General features: G+C 37.6%; 1 protein-coding gene across 2 annotated transcripts in view; it reads right to left on the bottom strand.

Annotated features, from left to right (window-relative positions):
- The window catches only part of CERS6 (ceramide synthase 6), a 300,799-nt gene that overhangs the window by 71,134 nt on the left and 210,236 nt on the right, over positions 1–19,429 (bottom strand). For both annotated transcript variants that reach the window (XM_025994106.2, XM_025994107.2), the window contains exons 5-6: positions 6,442–6,492; positions 2,573–2,665 (exon numbers count right to left, since the gene is read on the bottom strand). In XM_025994106.2, coding sequence (XP_025849891.1) covers positions 2,573–2,665; positions 6,442–6,492 — 144 coding nt within the window. The remainder of the gene's footprint in view (positions 1–2,572; positions 2,666–6,441; positions 6,493–19,429) is intronic.

Raw genomic sequence — 19,429 nt, 5'->3', positions numbered from 1 at the left:
TGCAAAAGGCTTACTGCCTCTAATGTCGGGAGCATGGCAAGGAAAGATAATGCAAGAATAGTTTACATGTCTAATCTCAGAGTGAATCACAGAACCTTGCTGGATAAACTTGGGCTCGGATTCATTCCCACCTAGCACAACCTTGAAAAATATACTTAAACTCACTATATATCAATTTTCCCAGCTACAAGATGGGAAACTATTCAAACCTCCCTTTTTTATACATTTTTTTTTTTGGTAGCTACCTGGAAAAAGTGCTCCTCAAAAGAAAAGAAAATGCACACTACTCAGCTTTATAAAGTAAGGGCTTTCTGATACGTGCTACAGCTCAGACAATCCTGAGGACATTTCGCTAAGTGAAATAAGCCAGCCACAAAACGACAAACGTGGTATTATTCCACTTATATGAGGTACCTAAAGTAGTCAGAATCACTGAGACAGAGAGAAGAGTGGTGGTGGCCAGGGGCTGGGGAAGGGGACCACAGGAGTTACTGTTTAACGGGCACAGTTTCAGTTATGCAAGATGGAAAGACTTCTGGAAACTGGTTGCACAATAATGTGAACGTGTGTAATACTGCTGAAATGCACGCTCAAAATGGTTAAAGATGGTAAAATTTTGTTTTGTATTTTTACAATTAAAGGTTTAAAAAAAAGTAAGTAAAATGCACAAGAAGCCGAGCACAGAGGAAATAACCAGTCTACAAGTATTAAGCGTGTGAGTGAAGAAGACTCTTCATATAAGGCAGATAAGGTCCAATCTGATTGGCATACCATCACTGAAGAATCTTTAAACCTTTCCATAAAGGGATCCACTGTGACACAATGAGTAAGGAACCACAAATTATAGTTGTCAATGAGCTATCTGCTAAGCCAAGCATTAGCCTAACAGGGACCTTCCCCATCTGAGAATCAAACAACATACATATATCATTAAGGCTGTGCAGCCACATAAGGTAGGAGAGACAGCTTTTTGCCAGCCAAGAAAGCCACTGCTGTAGGCGAGTGGAAGGCATGTACCTGGGGAAAAGGCACGCAGGTACCAGGGCCAGGGACTCTGACATGTTCTTCCTCAGCCACTTGGATACCACTTTGCAATTTAGCAGGTTACTGATCTAACCAAGGATGTTATAGTGTTACAGGATTGTGCTCCTTGGCAACTCACAGTTCTGTTTGCAGAGGAGTTTGGAAGATCTTCATCAATAAGTCAGAAGACATTCTGATGAGTCCATTTATTCACTCACCCCAAACTTTCTGATCCTCATCACAAGCAGGTACATTGGGAGTCATGATATAAAAATAAACATATTTTGCTCTTTAGCCCTTTAAGTCTAGGGGAGGGACAGAGGCAAGCCACCTGATCCAGTTCATTTGGGGATGCTGTATTTTCATGATGTATTTTGATAGTAGATAACTCTAATTAAGGAAAAATTCATTCATGGGGCTGGACCATTGAGAGTTTACTCTTTCCCAAGGGTGACAACTACAGTTAAAAAATACAATATGAAAAAAAAAATTAAAAAAAAATACAATATGTAAACAGTGGGCACTTGTAAACTAAACCCAGAGGAAGGAGTGGCCAAAACTTTTGGGGGAATTGAATTAGCCTTCAAAGAAGAGATTACTAGGTCAGGTTTGGGAGGAGGGACAGAGGATGTGTTCTAGCCAAGGCAAGGCCTTATGAAAAAACAAAGGTCCATGAAAAAAATTATGTCTGAACAATGATGAAAAGATATTCAGAGCTAGGATGTGTGTGTGTGTGTGTGTGTGTGTGTGTGTGTGTGTGTGTGGAGGAGACAAGGAGGGGTGATGAGACTGGAGAACTGGCTTCAAATCATGCTGACAACCCTGAATATTACTCCAAGTAGTTTGGCTTTGTCTTGAGGGTTTTAGAAATATAACTCTTAGGTGGCAAATAGGCAAGAGTAACTATTTATTTATTTATTTTTATTTTTTTTTTTTTTAAATTTTTTTTTAAGATTTTATTTATTTATTCATGATAGTCACAGAGAGAGAGAGAGAGAGAGGCAGAGACAGGCAGAGGGAGAAACAGGCTCCATGCACCGGGAGCCCAACGTGGGATTCGATCCCGGGTCTCCAGGATCGCGCCCCGGGCCAAAGGCAGGCGCCAAACCGCTGCGCCACCCAGGGATCCCAAGAGTAACTATTTAGATAGGTGGATCATTAACTCTAATTAAGAAAAAATTCATTTGTGGGGCTAGAACACTGAGAATTTACTCTCTCCCAGGGGCAACAAAGACAATTTTTCTTCATTATTTAATTTGAAGAACAGAGGGCCTTGTGAACCAGACTGAAGAAATTAACTGCTGTTAAAGATTCATTGATATATTTTTTTTCTTTGAGAAAAGAACACTAGTTTGGAGGAAGGAGGAAAGAGAGACTATGAACAACATATAAAGCACCACAAACAAAATAAGGAACTTCCTTTAGAAATGCAGAAAGTAGTATGGCCAGAGAGCAGATGGAAGTGAGTGCCTCTGAGACTCTACACCCATCTGCCAAGCGCCATTAAGGACACATATCTGTAAGCACTTTACAACATAACCACTCTTACCTTTCTTTTGATATCAGTGAACTGGGAAAACATTAATGACCAATAAAACGACAGCTCCAGGATATAATAGTAGTGAAGGTCAGTTGTGAGTGGCTGAGGATCAAAGCAAAAAAGGAAAGATTAATAGTTAATAGGAAACCAATTTGTGTCCCAAATATCTTAAGCTCAGAGCTGAAAAGTGACATGGTCTTGTGCCTCTTCAAATTCCAGCCCCATTCTCTCTGTGGAGAAGAAGGGCTTTGAAGTATGTCTTTAATCCACAGCTTGATGGCATTAAGTTTTGTTTCATCACCAACCAAAAAAGTGTCAGTGAGTATGAACATTTGGTACCAAATTCACTATTTAACAATAGGATTTATGGTTCCTTGACATAAGTATCTGTAAGATTCCTTGGGCAACCTGAAACAAAACAAAATACATACACAAAAGGAATAATTCTGGAGAGTGCTATGAGATTCCACAGTACAGGAGCAAGGGAGGTAGGTGATAGAACTGGGGTACCAGAGGGTCACAGAGGCAGAGTTTCAAATTCTGCATTAATCAGAGCTTTCTTGTTATTAGGAAATGTGCTGTACATTGCAAATATCAAAAAAGACAATTAAAAAATATTTATTAAAAGACACAGGGATAAGGAAGCTGCCAAGAAATACCAGGCTAGGCCCTCAGCCAGGAAATTTGAGATCAAGTCTCAGCTCCATAGCTCAGTAGGTATAAAATTTGGGCCTTAGTTTACTTATTGTAGAATGGAGGTAAAACCTGCTCTATCTGCCTCAGAGGTCCAGGAATGCAGAGAGGCTCAGAGAGGCAGTAGAAGTCAGGAATATTTATTTTGTTTACGGTGCTATAATGAAATGTCTTACTTTGCCAGAATGAATGAAAGTCCTTTGAAATGCATCATCTCCATGCTACCCACAATGTGTAATAGCATATCCAGTAACTACGATTGAAATTTTAATGCTTTGTGAATCAATAGTAGCATAACAAATGACTTTCAGGAGAAAGCTGGCACACACTTTACTGATTCTACCGACTAATTTATGCATTGGCACCAAAGAAAAACAGTTGTCCCTCCCACTGATCTTTGGCAACAAAATACATGAGGGGACACGATACAGACCCATCAGCAATCCCAAGCTCTGAGTGACAATGAGCATCAGTGTGTTTATCAAGTTCAGCACACTCTGGAGATAATATATTTTCCACTGAATTGTCCTTTTAAAATTTGCAAGCATTAGCAATAATAAGGGATGGGTATTCAGGTCAGACATATGGCAGCAATGAAGTCTAAAATATAGGGCACTGGCTTCAGGACCCTTGAGCCAAGGTTAAATTCCAGTTTTAATGAGATTCTCTGCAACACCACCTGGGAAAAGCCATGGAGGGCTATGAAGACAAGTGAGAGTACATCAAGAAACCACAGGGTTCATAAGAGAGCATCACATTACAACACTATCATATTCATGCAGTGCTTTGCAGTTGACAAAGCTTACCCACTTGTTAATTTCTTTGACTCTCATAAAAATCCTATAAAATTAGTACCATCATTTTCTAGATGGTATATTTGACAGGAAATTGCTGTCAGTTAGTGTGGACTGAAAGGTCAATCATAGCTTGTGAGGCTCTGTGACCAACACACTAGGGCTTCTCATTCCCAACTCAGGCTCTTTATGACAAACTATACAAGCCCAACTAAAAACCACTTTCCATTGATTAAACTTAAAATATACACATGTATATAAAGATCATCATATAATAAATTATGTATTCACATATATAGTCTTATACAAGCAGCAGTGTGCCTTTAATAAAATTGCAACAGACCACTACTTTTATCTAAAAGACTGTTCAATTATTTAACATACATGCTAACTACATAATAAATATGCTTCATGAGCATGATCTGTCTTTAAAAGTACTTTTAAGGCTTGAGATTGACACTGAACTGCAATCTACATATTTATGGAAACAAAGCTACTGACAATGCACTTTAATTGCATGTGTAATAGTTACATGCTGTTTAATTTTTTCCTATACCTACGAAAAGAAAGAGCTGATTTTTTTTATTAGAGTATGGAGTTTATCTAAGATGACCACTCTTCCCATAAGAGATTGTGAATTAATTAGTCCTAGATTTTGAGGCTGTATGCCAAATTATTCATTTATGAGTGATGATGTGTTGTTAGCAGAAGATAATCTTGATCTGAATCCCCACACACAGTATCTTTCCTTCCATACTAATGATGTTTCTTATTTTTAGTTTTTATTTTATTATTTTTTAAGATTTATTTTATTTTTAAATAATCTCTATACCCAACGTGGGACTCGAATTTACAACTCTGAAATCAAGAGTCACATGCTCTACCAACTAAGTCAGGCAGGCACCCCAATGTTTCTTATTTTTAAACGTTAACTATCCACCAGACTCCAATTTTCATGTTAAATCTATCGTTTTATCTGTGTCACAGGCTGCAACGAAATTTTGAGCCACTGCCCCAGCAACTAATTATCTCAGAAAAAAGCAATTCCTTAGCTCCAGCCATAAATGTGAAAGTTATTTCAGACTATGCTATAGTTATAAAGAAGAGTGGGTATTAACATTTCACGTGACATTTGTCTTAACGTTGCTCATATGACAGAGTTTACCTCATAAATGCACCTGCTACATCAATGTATGAGTTACAGTTTCTAGAAGGCTTTGATGTTCTTTTATAAATAGAATTCTAGATATATTTGGATTTTTCCACTCAGTATGCCATTACAAGACACAAAGAGAGGTATAATCCCAAATACTTAAGGTAGGAAAACAAGAGAATTACAACTGTACACAGCAAGTGATTGGTTTCAATGTTGTTTCAGTCTCTATCAGAAAGCCCTGGAATGCTCAGCTTTCTCAGCCATATGGCTTGTTTACATTCTTTTCTAATCCGAATAAACTACATGAAAGAGATGGAAATGCAAACTGGAATTCCATTTCAGTGTGTCCCTAGCCCTTGCTGCAACACTGAATGTATCAGAGCAGATACAGAGCATGCTTGCTCCTCATTAATTTTATGCACATCAGAAAGACGAAATTCCTCTAAAAAGACAACCCAAAGAACTGCAGAGTCAAAAATCCAAGGTGCCTATTATAACGTATGTCTTCTTAATTTTATCACCAAAATGCCTAGTTGCATTTGATTCTCTTATATAACATATTTCAATTAAACTAGAAATTCTATAAAATTTTCAGTTAAGAAATTACTAGAAAAGACCCAGCTATGACATTCAAGTAGAAGCTGATCTGAGGAACAAAGCACATGCTAATATTGAATTCATGGACAGAGGCAAAGGTATGACGGGCGCAGGGATCTGAAATGTTCCCTTTCTGAGATATCATTTTAATTTCATTTTTGATGATGGTTTTAAGTCTAGTGTAATGATACGAGCCCATTTTTCTATGCTCAGAGAAATGGTGCTTGATTTACATACTTAGAGGCTGCTCTGAAGCCAGAAAGTGGCCTGAACTCCTCATGCTCCCTGCAGCCCTATACTTGAGGTTTGCCTGCTTGCTGTCCAGACAGACCCTTTCTGGTGTCAGGTCTTCAGGCCCTCTGCAGTGATTATACATAGATCAGCTGTTAGAAGCAGGAATAGCCCAACTATCGAATTGACTGCATCTTGCTCTCCAGCAAATGCACCCACCAGCTTATTCCATTTGGTAAAGCAAGTGAGCTTTGATTCTGAACTTCTGTGAGAACACAAGCTACTCTCCTTAACCAGGCTAAGTCTGCATCAAACAGCAGGGGTGTAGGCAGGGGCCTAAAACTATGAATCTGACCTAGGGAAGATATTCTGGATGTGTAAAGACCCAGAAGGTGGTATTTCCTTACCTGATAGGGGTAGTTGTACCAGCAATGCCTTGTATTCCACAACCAGGGGGTCTGAAAAAAATGACAAACACATTTTACAGGTTTTGGAAATGAAGCAGGATAAGAGATGTTTATGACAGATTCTTGCCCCCAATATTTTGGGATTTCAATAATATACCTGTAATGAGAACTGAAGGGCTTAGCTAGAATTAGGATATTAAAGCAATTAGTATTCCATTATACATTCTCTCTGGGTAATCTTCTAAACTCAATTGGTAGTATTTCTGTGATGGAGTCCCCACTGGTGTTTTTGTATTTAGTTGGTTACACAGACACCTTCCCACTATGTAACCAGTCTCTGCAGCAGAGCCTTAAAAGGTCTCACTTAGACCAGATGCAAATCATCAATCTCACTATTATCAATAAACAATGCTGACAGTTGGTGCAAACTACTTTGAAACTCCTCCAACCTAAGGCTGCAAAGCAACCTTATCAATCAATCCTTTCATGCTTTGATGACTAGTGGTTAAGTAACAGGCAGGTATACAGATTTCAGTAGAATGGACTAGACTAATTCCAGGCCCGAGGGAATTAACCTTCACAGCCCACTCCATCCCCCAACTCAAGGCCAAGGTCTTTTAAAGACAAAACAATCATTCTTAATTTGACAGCAATCACTAACCTTACAACACTATAAAATCAAATAGAACAGCTAAGTGTACACACAGATTCCAAACATTTATAGTAAGCACGGAGAGACTGGTATAAATTTAATCAGGCTGCTGAACAATCCAATGACACCAGCACAAACTTTCTCGTATTTTCGCATTAACTTTATAATTCTTTTGCATCTCTGACCTACAGTTATCAGCATCTTGCAGCATACATCTACATACATTTGGTCCACATCTGGATGTTTCTTATTAAGAAACATAATCTATCCTTAGCCCAGTCCATGTTTATGCATCTCAAAATGATAATATTATCATTAAAAGATTGTTAGATATATTTGTATGGACCTAACCTCCTTCCTTACCTTGTCCCAGATCCTATGAGATTAAAAGTTGCTGCTGTCTGCAGTAAGATAAGGTACTTGTCTCCCTGAGAGGTACAGATACCCTGTCACCCTATCATCAGCCTCATCAGCCTTGCATTGATGAGGATGATGATGATAACAATGTTAGTATTTGTTCAGTTATCCCTATATCCACACTTTTTTTTTTTAAAGGCTTTTTCTCCATAATCTGTTATTTACTGAACCAATTAAAAAGTTGTTCAGGTCCAAACTCCCATACACTTTTAAAGGCTCTCATACATGAACTCACTTTATCCTTACAATAGCTAGTAGTGTTCGGTTCATTTTATACTTAGGTCAAGTGAGGCCCTGAGTCTGGAAATAACTGTCCAGGTTAAATAGCTGTGTAGTCCCAGAGCCAGAAATCAAACTCAGGCTCTTTGGTCTCAAACCCAAATGTGACTACTATGCCCCCTGCCTCTCGATCTAATAAAAACTGAACCGGCCTCGGTACATGGAGCCAGACTGAAGTAAAAAGCCATTCTTGGCCCTAAACTATCCTCCTTTCATTAAAGCACTACTGATTTGCCTTTCTTTTTCCTGGCTTTGCCCCTGGCTACCTCTTCAGTGCCGTACTTGTCATGTAACCTCACTGCAATGTAACATCCTGGGTGCCTCAGTTGTTTGCCTATCTGTCTCCTCCATTTCTCTTACCTGTAACCTTGATGCGTATTATTGACCTCCCTCACAGAGCACTTGTGAGGATCAAATGAGAAAGCATGTATAAAAATACTTTGGAGGGGATCCCTGGGTGGCGCAGCGGTTTGGCGCCTGCCTTTGGCCCAGGGCGCGATCCTGGAGACCCGGGATCGAATCCCACGTCGGGCTCCCGGTGCATGGAGCCTGCTTCTCCCTCTGCCTGTGTCTCTGCCTCTCTCTCTCTCTGTGACTATCATAAATAAATAATAAAAAAAAAATTTAAAAAAATACTTTGGAGGCTTCAAAGTTTAATATGTTGTTGTCACATAGTTATATGAACACATGTCCATTGAGGAAGACACAGAAAATAATGAAAAATATTGTGTATTTTCATCACTGTTAACATTTCACGTACAGCCCACTTTTGGTCTTTTGTCTATATAATACAGATATAAACATAGATTTATTTTTAATAAATAAATCACATAATTTTAAAATGTGGGCATAATATACCAAAATCTATTTTAAAGTATAGTAGGAATGTTAGTTTTTGCCCTTTTGCTAATAAAGCTGTTTATTATTTCAACAATTAGTTGCAAGTCTTGGAGGGAAAGGTATGTCATATGCATATGTTTATGCCCCCAGCACCTACCCAAACTGACAGTTTAGCATTCATTTAGTGAAATGCCAATGAAAAGGAACACAGAGGGCAGCCCGGGTGGTTCAGTGGTTTAGCGCCACCTTCGGCCCGGGGCGTGATCCTGGAGACCCGGGATAGAGTCCCACATCGGGCTCCCTGCATGGAGCCTGCTTCTCCCTCTGCCTGTGTCTGTGCCTCTCTCTCTCTCTCTCTCTCTCTGTGTGTGTGTGTGTCTCTCATGAATAAATAAATAAAATCTTTAAAAAAAAAAAAAAAGAAAGAAAGAAAAGGAACACAGAGCTAAATGCAAGGTCTATGACAACCCCCCCCCCCCCCCCCCCAGCATTTTTCTTAATATACTAGTCTCAAGCCAATGGGGCAGGTGTGTGCTTGCCTCCAGATGTGGTGGGAATCTCTCCCTCTGCAGTCACTCCTAGTCACAGGAAGGAGAACAAAGGTCTGACTCCCAGTGACCTAGAAAAATCCATTATTTAGAGCTTTCCTTCCTCTGTTTCTTGGCTTCTCTGTTTTTTCCCTAACATGCATGCTTTTCCCTCTGTGCATCATAGACGTACACCACCTAGACCTCTGTTTCTATTACGTGCCGAAACTTGACCGACCTGCAGAAATACTGGATGAGTCTTTGTTTCCCAGTGGACCCTGCCCACTTGAAACAAGAACAAAAGGCCTAGATATCATGAATTCGATGGAGCTACCAGGGCCCTAGCACAGCCTGCAAACTTATTTGCCAAACAATTTAATGGTAAGTTTTTTCAAATGCACTGCATGTCACATATATCTCTCACTTTGACAATGGTAGATATGAATATCACCTTCTATACGTGTACCACATTTTTCTACGGTCTCAAGTGATGCACCTCCCCAACACTATGAGACACAGAACAAATATAAAGGTTATCTTTCTCAATTACGGATTAGAAAACTTAAGTTCATGAGAAGATGATTTTCCTAATTTTTGTAGCTCAACATTTGTGTATAAATCTGAATTAGCTGTTTATAATTTATTAGTTTTAACTTCTTTTATTAGTTATAATTTCTTTTATCTGAATTGATACCATGGACTATCTTTTCTTAAAATCAATTTTTCCATTTTCCATATTTCTAGGTATCTTTTTCAGAATCATTTCCACATTTGAGATTAAAATCTGCATATTCCAACATGCAAATTAAATAGTAACATAATTCAAAACATAAAAAGCTGAAATAGACATTAAAAGAGAACACTGGTAATTAAAAAAAAATACACTGAAAACCCTCCATTGAGAATTGTAAGCCTAGCATCTTCCTAAATAATAATAAGTCTGAGCTTAGAATAGTACACAGCAATTCAAGCACATTTTTCCAGAAATAAATATGCCTTTTTCATATGGTATTACAAAATCAAGTCATATTATCAAGATTGGAAAATCTAAAAACCCAAGGAGTCTCCAATCTTGTCATTCCAGTACTTTCAGATTCACATTATTCTGTTATACACATACACTTAAATAATGTCACAAAACACTTCACAGATTTCAAAGTAATTTATACATACTCTCTTATTTAATTCTCACAACAATACTATAAGCGCTCAAACTAACATAGCCAGCAGATACCATGAAACAACACGCTGGCCTGAAGCTTCTAAAACCATTAAAATATAGGTTCTGATTGAGTAGGTCTGGCTTGGGGCTGAGATTCTACATTTTTAACAAGCTTCCAAGCAGTGCAGATGTTAATGGGCCTTGGACCATGTTTTGAGTATTAAGGTGGATGGGGAAACTAAGGTGATACCATCTTCTCAGTATTTACCATGTGCAGGGCATCTTTGCTACGCCCTTTGTTCCAATATTCCACAATTTAACGTTGGGTAAATGAATGAATGATTTCTAATGTTAATAATAACAATTTGAGGCAGAAATGGCTAGTAAAACAATACTTAGCTAGAGACATTGCTTCTCAACCAACCTCCCTGTTTGATATAACCACAGATCTAAGCTCTGGTGGAAGGGATATGAGCAGAACTCAGGATGATGCCCCCAAAAGTTCATGTGAATGAGGTCCCCTCACCCTTTCTCCATTCCTACTGGAAGGAGGTCATGAAAACTGGAGCAGTCACCTGGGACCCTACATCTGTTTCTGTTGAGGCTGGTGTCAGAGGACTCCTACCAGGCCCAGTCTACTTACCTTTGGATTGTATGTGTGAAAGGGACAAATTCTTACCATTTTTCTCATATCTAAGCTACTGGGTTTTCTTTTAAAAATATATATACATATATTATACACATACACACACAAACAAAGCCTGTATTCTCACTAATATACGCATCAAGGCAAGTATTATTAACTGCTTTATAAACAAATAAGTGATCTCAAAGAGGTACCATAATTAATTGAAGACTACTCAGCTGATAACTAGAAAACCTAAGATTTAAACCCAGGCCAGCCAGATCCTTCCACTTCCCTTCCCTGTGGTACCCTGGGTACAAAGAATGGGTAAGGAAAGAGAAACAAGGATGCCTGGGTGGCTCAGTGGTTGAGCATCTGCCTTTGGCTCAGGGTGTAATCCTGGTACCAAGATTGAGTCCCACATCGGACTCCTTGTGGGGAGCCTGCTTCTCCCTCTGTCTATATCTCCATCTCTGTGTGTGTGTGTGTGTGTGTGTGTGTGTGTCTCATTAATAAATAAAATGTTAAAAAAAAAAAAAAAGGAAAGAGAAACACCATGGGCATTTGGAATTGATTACCCCCCCCCCCCCCCACTGAGTTATTACATTAAAAAAAAGAATTTCAGGTTAGAAAGGGCCTCCAAATCCTGTTTAACCTACAAAAGAACCCACATATAAATATGAGTAATCAGGCTTCTCACTTTTAAAAGAGTTCCACGTTTATCAATCACTGACAAGATCCCTCAAGCTTACTTCTAGTTTTTTTTCTTTGTCAACAGAAATTATATCAATTTTTGTTTGTTTTAGGATCTGCTATGAATTGAATTGTGTTTCCCCCAGAATTCATATGTCAAAGCCCTAAATACCTAAGGGCCTTCAGGAGGTAATTAAGGTTAAAGGATATCATAAGGAGATGATAATCCTATAGTGAAATGACTGGTGGCCTTATAAGAAGAGGTGAGAGATCTTTCTCCCACGTGTTCAGAAGAAAAGCCATGTGATGAGAGCAGTGAGAAGATGGCCACCAGGAAGACAGGCAAACCAGAAAGAAAGCGCCCTCACCAGATACCTAACCCTGCTAAACCTTGATCTGGAACTTCCAGCCTCCAAAAGTGTGAGAAATAAATATGTTTTGTTTAAGCTGCCTTGTCTATGGTATTCTGTTATGACAGCCAGAGCTAAGACAGCATCTTAAGACAATCCTTTATAAACGTGCTTAAACAGCTATTAAACTCCACGTCAACTCATTTCAATTTAAGACTTATGAAATGTCTGAACAAAACTGAGATGGACCATAATGCTGTGGATAAGAAATGATTTCTAACACTCTCAATCTAAACCACAATGTATAATGGGATTTTTCATTATATTATGCACATCTGCTCCCAGACACATCACTTGAGACACAACTCTGAGGCAAGCACATCCATCAATAAGGCTGTGTGTCCCATGAGACGCTTCTGTGGTTCTACTTCCCATGAGCAAACCCAACCCCAGCACCAGGATGGAAGTCAGAAGTGCCGTGTGCAGGGGGGTGCGAGGGGATATCATCCTATAGTCCTCATTTGCATTTTGACCATATGCCTTAGACTTGTGTATAACTTTTTCATATGGTATTACAAAATCATATGAAAGTTTTTCATTAGTTTTTAGGTTTTTTTTCTTAAGAAAAAAGTAGAGAAGCTCTTTTAAGGGTCAGGAAATGTGCACTTTTATCAGGTATCTTCTTTTATCTGCTGCTCTATAGAGGTTTCATTATGAACAGAATTAACAAAAATAGGTCAGATCTGATCATTTTACTTTACCATCTGAAATAAGATAGGTTTGGTCTTTGTTTGTTTTTTTTTTTTAAGTTCCATTTGACATACTCCTTAAAAATAATAGTTAACAACCCCCCACCAAATCTACCTTTCAGGTTCCATGCCACCTATCATGAGGATGGGTCAATCATCAAAAATCAAGGAGGCTTTGCCAAGCCCACAGAATGGACAACACTAAGAGTGAACTAAAATGTCAACTAGAAATTCTGTGTGATTATGTGTCTGTATAGGCTGATCAATTGTAGTACATGGACTACTCTGGTGGGAGATCTGATCATGGGACAGACTATGCATGTGTGGGGAAGGGGGGATATGGAAATCTCAGTATATGCTCCTCAATCTTATTGTGAACAAAAAATTGCTCTAAAAAATAACTGAAATCTTAAAAGAAATCAAGGCAAGTAGGCTACCTCAGATTACTCATGTTTATCACGTCACTATAAACCTAAAGTAACAATAGAATTTGAAGCAAAAGACCAGAGAAAAGAAAGCTAGTTAACAAGTGTTAAATGTAAATATAAATATATATATACACACACATATACACTTTTTTCCCCAAGAATCAGTAGGGACATATAGCTGAATGCATAGCAGTTCATTTGAATTCGTAACTATTTTGATGTAATAAAAGAAAAGGAATCACAAAAAGTATTAAAGAAATTTTGATTTATCAAGGATGTGAAAGGTGTATAGGTCTTTACCCAAGGACAGCATCTTAGAGGCAAAAATTTCACCTTTTCACTGATTTTATCCAAACTCCTATATGGCTTTCAGAAAGCCTGGCTCAGACAACTGACAGTCAAGGAATACATTCTAAGAGACACACTGGCCTCCACATAGTTCATGTACCAAATACACAGAGCCTAGGACTGTGTTTTATAATGCCAGGAACCTAGATTCCTGAACTACACTGAAACCAATTTCACTGAGTGACACTCAAATCTTACACCTTTGGCTTATTAAGGACTTACAGTAAGAAATAAACATGACATGCCTATAATGAATTTATATTAGAAAGGTTACCACTAGTCTACCCTAAGCTGAATGTATAAGTTCCATGACATTTTTCTTTAAAATTGAATTCAAGGGGAAATAAACACTTCCTCTTTGTGAATACTTAGCATGTTTCCTCTTACCAAATGAGAATTACATTATCGTATTATTATCTTTTTACCTTGGTTTTGGGAAGCTGAAATTGATTTCTAAAGTTTAGTCACAGCAATTATGATTGTCCCTTAACATCTTTGCTTACTTTTCCCTTTATGTGCAATTTTTGATGTTAATATCTTTATTAATGTTATTGTACAAACATTGCAAATTCTTTTCAGAAATCTTCAGTTATATGATTTAAATGTATATAAAATCAAATCTATTCAAAATAAGCTACACTTTTAATACATACTGTAAAATAACTCAGAATGCAAAGAAATATTTCATGCTTGATGAGTATAAATACTGATAAATTATGTTTGGGATGAAAAGAATGAAGCCAGAAGTTTGTCAGCATGAAGGTGCTGCGGGCCATGGGTGAGCAGTCTGGGGTGCTCCCCAGAATGCAAGACTGTACCTTTTCCTTCTTTCCTAGGTCAGTAGATATGGGACTATAAATCTGCAAGGCAGAGTGGTGACCGCTCCCTAGAAGCCCCTGGCATCTGCATTACTCTGAAAGCTCTCGTGGTGTGCAAATATAATTTAGACTTGACCTCCATGTCATTATATAAAGAAAGCAGCCTTCTGTATTGATCGGGCTTTAAAAAAGATACTGGGCTTCAAGACCTGGTCAAGCTGTGTCTTCAGCACATTCAGCAATCAATTTAGAAGGTAATTTGCAGATCTGCCAAGCGTACATAAATAGAAGGATTTCCTTGGAGATGAGCCCTGAGGTCACTGGGTCTCTATTAGAGTTTAATCATAGAAACAAAGAGAAGAGCAATGTGAGTAGCATTTCTATGCCTTCTACAACCTTCTAGCCAGTGGTTCTCACTTCTTCTGCCTCTGCTCAGCTGAGGGACTCCACACATACCCCACAGTAACTGTGGTTGTAATTCTCAAGAGTGGGGATCAGAAAGCTTTAAAGCCATCTATCCCATTGATTTGGATGTGGACTGTCTCCTATACCCAGTGAGGATCACTGCAAAGCAGAATGGACTGATTAATTCCATGTTAGGAAAAGAAACCAAGAATAAAAAAAAAAACCAGATGAAGGAAAAAGGAGATGAAAGAAAATGAGGTGGAAAAACTTAGAGGTAACTTGGTCTTTAAAATCAGCATATTCTTTGACCCAACCTTTGCTGAAAAAAATTTCATTAGATCCACATGTAGTCATTTGCACATGGACTTCCAGTATAATTCTTTTCCTAGAAATGATACACTGAAATAAATCTAATTGTTCAATAAAATAAAATAGTTCAAATAAAATAAATCTAATTGGTATGTTCTTAGCTGGGATTTTGTGGGAGCAGATTGAGACGAAAATGTGGGTAGAGGCTGTTTGAGAGGTGATCCCAGAACACAGAACTGGGAAAATAAGGAAGGTGAGATAGATCAGGAACAAGCTGGTTACTTACTGCTGCAGGCAACTGAATCTGAATTCCAGTGGGGGCTTTAGCAGAATGGATGTAGCATGGATCTCAAAACTGCCCCTACACAGGGCTGGGCACTAGGGCATTTATCCACCAACTTTCATTCCCCACTGCTTGAGCCTTCCATATGAACTACCCCATATTTCTAGGGTGTACTTGCCTGTGTCTAAAAGACCTTTGCAGCTTTGGAGAAAGCAGAGCACATAAAGCACAGCTTGCATTTCATGTGGAACACGGTGAAAGGGGGCATGGAACTGTGTACACAGCTGGGCTAAATCAGGTGGGCTAAGGGAATTTAACTGGCATATTTATATTTGAAGTTAAAATTAGATTATACTCAGAATATACACTATACCTTATGTTTAAAGTAGTTATATATTTAGACACAGAGACACAAACACACCTATATATACATGCAGTATGTCTGGCAGGATAGTTACCAAATTACTGATTATCTCTGAGTAATAATTTCTTTCTTCTTTCTTTCTTTCTTTCTTCTTTTTTTTGAGTAATGATTATCTCAGATGACTTTTACTTTGTTTTTGATGTTTGTATATTGGTACTAAATTACACAAGAAACTGTTGCTATATTTTTTTCTGCAATGAACAGGTCTTATTTGAATAATAAAAAGTAGCCAAGTCCATGTATTTTTAACAGGACTTAAAAAAAAAAGTCACACTTTTGCTTTATATTTACAAACAACATTAGGAGCATAGTAATATACTACAATCCTCAAATTATTCAGTAATTCAAATTAACTTTAAACTAAAACCTAGTATGTGAAATAGCTCCCTTCAGAATATTTACATGTTGATGGTGATATTTTGAGTATAAAAAATTATTAGTAATCTAATTATAAATTCTCAATTAAGAGAAAATAGAGGAAAATAATTAAATGAGCAAATAACATAAAATAAACTTTGCATTCATTACAATGTTGATCAATCACTTTGCTACTTACCCGCTTCCTCCCACTCTGAAGATCTCCATCAACCTTTTACCACATCTAAACCATTTTGCCTCTGGCCTAATATCTTTGTGCTAATATTACTGCACCCTCCTCACTCACTCTTTTAAATATTCAGTGAGTGGCCATATTCATTATACCATGAATTAGGCATTCTGTTAGTCACGAAGACACAACAGACAAGTTCTCCACTCTCAGGGAACTTACCATCTCCCAGATAAACAAAACAATTACAACAGGCTACAATAGGAGTAAACACAGGACGCAGAGGAAGGGTACATAAAAAGACACCCGGCCCCATCTTGGAGGTTAAAGTGGAAGAGGGTAGTTCCACTAGAAGGCACCAAAGTAGTTGAAGCCAGAAGGGCAAGCAGAAGATAGTCAGTAAACAGAAGAACGTAGACTTCATTATCCTTTAGGAACCATGTCATATTTCCAACATACACTGAAATTAGTCCCAAGAATCCAAAAACCATAGAGTTAAGTAAAGTTGAGTAGAGAAGATTCTTTTCATCAAGGTGGTGATATACGATATGTAATCAGATAATCCATAGATGTGGGAAGAGAATAAGGATTATTACCCTTTGAAACAATATAGAGACTTTCAGGATTTTCACAAGTCAATTTCTTTTTAATAAATCTGCCCTTAAGCAAGGGTCTATCTTCTTAAGAATCAGCATTTGAGAGATCCCTGGGTGGCTCAGTGGTTGAGTGTCTGCCTTTGGCTCAGGTTGTGATCCGGGGATGTCAAGTCCCACACCAGGCTCCCTGCAGGGAGCCAGCTTCTCCCTCTGTGTATGTCTCTGCCTCTCTCTCTGTGTGTCTCTCATTAATAAATAAATGAAATCTTTAAAAAAAAAAAAAGAATCAGCATTTGAGAACACTTTAAAGAAATTATATAAGAAAAGGGTGATAAGCCATAGCTTGTTTTCTTTCTCTCTTAAAAACATTGGCTTGATTTTTCAAAAAAATTTAGGCTTGATTTTTCTTATGCTTTTTAACATTATCTTGTGACCACGCCTACGCATTATATCTGAAAATCTACAAGTAACAGGCTAAATATGAATCATGAATCCAAACATGTTAAATATAACTAGTTCTATGCTTCCTAATCTTCTAAACTGCCAGTATTCTTCTATCTAGATATGGCCATATATGGCCATGAAAGACACATATTTTACATGAGTGAATGTTAGATCAAAAAATTGCATCACGCTATCATTACTGGAGAAAACTGTAGGGAAATCAGACACTTGCAAAACTGCTGAATACCTGCAATGTTCAATTACATTAATAGAGAACACTACTTTTATGAAAGGCAAGGTAATCCAGAAGTAGGGAAATAAAAATTCCTTAATTTCCCAATCCCTGAAAAATACATTATAGGGAAGAGAGACTCAGAAAGGACACAAAAGTTCCACTGTCAGGCTTTAGCCTGCCATTCACCAGCTAGGTGACAGTGGGTTAGTCAATTCATACATCTGCTTGCTCATCTGTGAAATTAGGAGTTGGACTAATTTTTATGAGCCCTTCAAACCCTACATGTCACCACTCCCTCTGCCACCTTTTATTTCTCGCAAGACAAAATCCTGGTTTGCCATGCTCTGATCATGTTGCAGCTTTCAACACCCCACAAATGGAAGCCCAACATCAGAGGGAAAGGCTTTTTTTTTTTTTTTTGAGGGAAAGGCTTTTTGTCTTCTTTGTGGAATGACTCCAATTATCCACTGCAATTCAGATTTTTTGAATTACTAACAAAATTAAGTCACTTTTATTAAACACAATCAGAGCATTATTAGTAATTGGTATAATAAAAAAGCTCATTTTGTCCAATTTTATGATCTTTGAGTGATAGTTATAAGTGAGTAACTGCTTTCTGATGTGTCCTGTATATGTGGGGCTGAAGTTTTATATTATGGATGGTATTGAAGATTTAAATTTTCTAAATTAAACAACAATGAAAATTTGATGATGATATTTTAATTCAGGAAAATAATTACTCCTCTTTCCTTACTGCTACTTCCATATATTAAAATTTAGAAGGGAACTCTCACAATTCAATTTACCATTACTCAATACTATTAGGCCAAGTTATTAAACTATACCCTTTAAATGAGTGATACATCCTTATATATTATTTATCTTTTAATTAGCATAGAGAAGTTATCCTCTGTATCTTTTGAGTTGCTGAGTTAATTACAGAGAAGAATTGATCTTTATGCAGCTAAGTTTTGATCATCAGTTTCTGATTTTAATTAAGCCTGTCTTCCTGTCCTCCTAGATTTTGATCTTCCAAAACTGGGTAATGATTTGGGAGGGGGGCAGAGAGGCTGCAAAATATAAGTACGATATATCAATGCAACTGAATTATATCAAAGGCCTAAGCCAGCAAAACAGTGGTGGCTTTCTGAATATGAGAAAAAAACTTTCCTCTTGAAAGAAGAACAAAGCTAGAGGAATCACAGTTCTAAATATCAAGATATACCAGAAAGCTACAGTAATCAAAACAGCATGGTACTGGCACAAAAAAAAAGAAAGAAAGAAAGAAAGAAAGAAAGAAACACAGATCATTAGAACAGAATAGAGAGTCCAAAAATAAACCTATGCTTACATGGTCAATTAATCTACAACAAAGGAAGCAAGAATATACAATGGAAAAAGAAATTCTCTTCAATAAATGATGGTGGGAAAACTGGACAGCAACATGTAAAAGAATGAAACTGGACCACTTTCTTACACCATACACAAAAACACAAAAAGGATTAAAGACCTAAATGTGACACCAGAAACTATAAAACTCCTAAAAAGAAAGGATAGGCAGTAATCTCTTGGGCATCCACCTTAGCAATATATTATAGACACATCTCTTTAGGCAAGGGAAACAAAGGCAGAAAACTATTGGATCTACACCACAACAAAAAGCTTTTGCATAGCAAAAGATACCAACAAAACAAAAAAAGGCAGCCTACTGAATGGGAGAAGATATTCACAAATGACATATCCAATAAGGGGTTAATAATCAAGATATATGAAGAACTCATACAACTCAATACAAAAACAATAACAACAACAAACAATCCAATTAAAAAATGGGCAGAGGACCCGAATAGACATTTT

Source organism: Vulpes vulpes, chromosome 3 (assembly GCF_048418805.1).
Source record: "Vulpes vulpes isolate BD-2025 chromosome 3, VulVul3, whole genome shotgun sequence".
Taxonomy (NCBI): domain Eukaryota; kingdom Metazoa; phylum Chordata; class Mammalia; order Carnivora; family Canidae; genus Vulpes; species Vulpes vulpes.
This window is presented reverse-complemented; position numbering and strand designations above follow the sequence as displayed.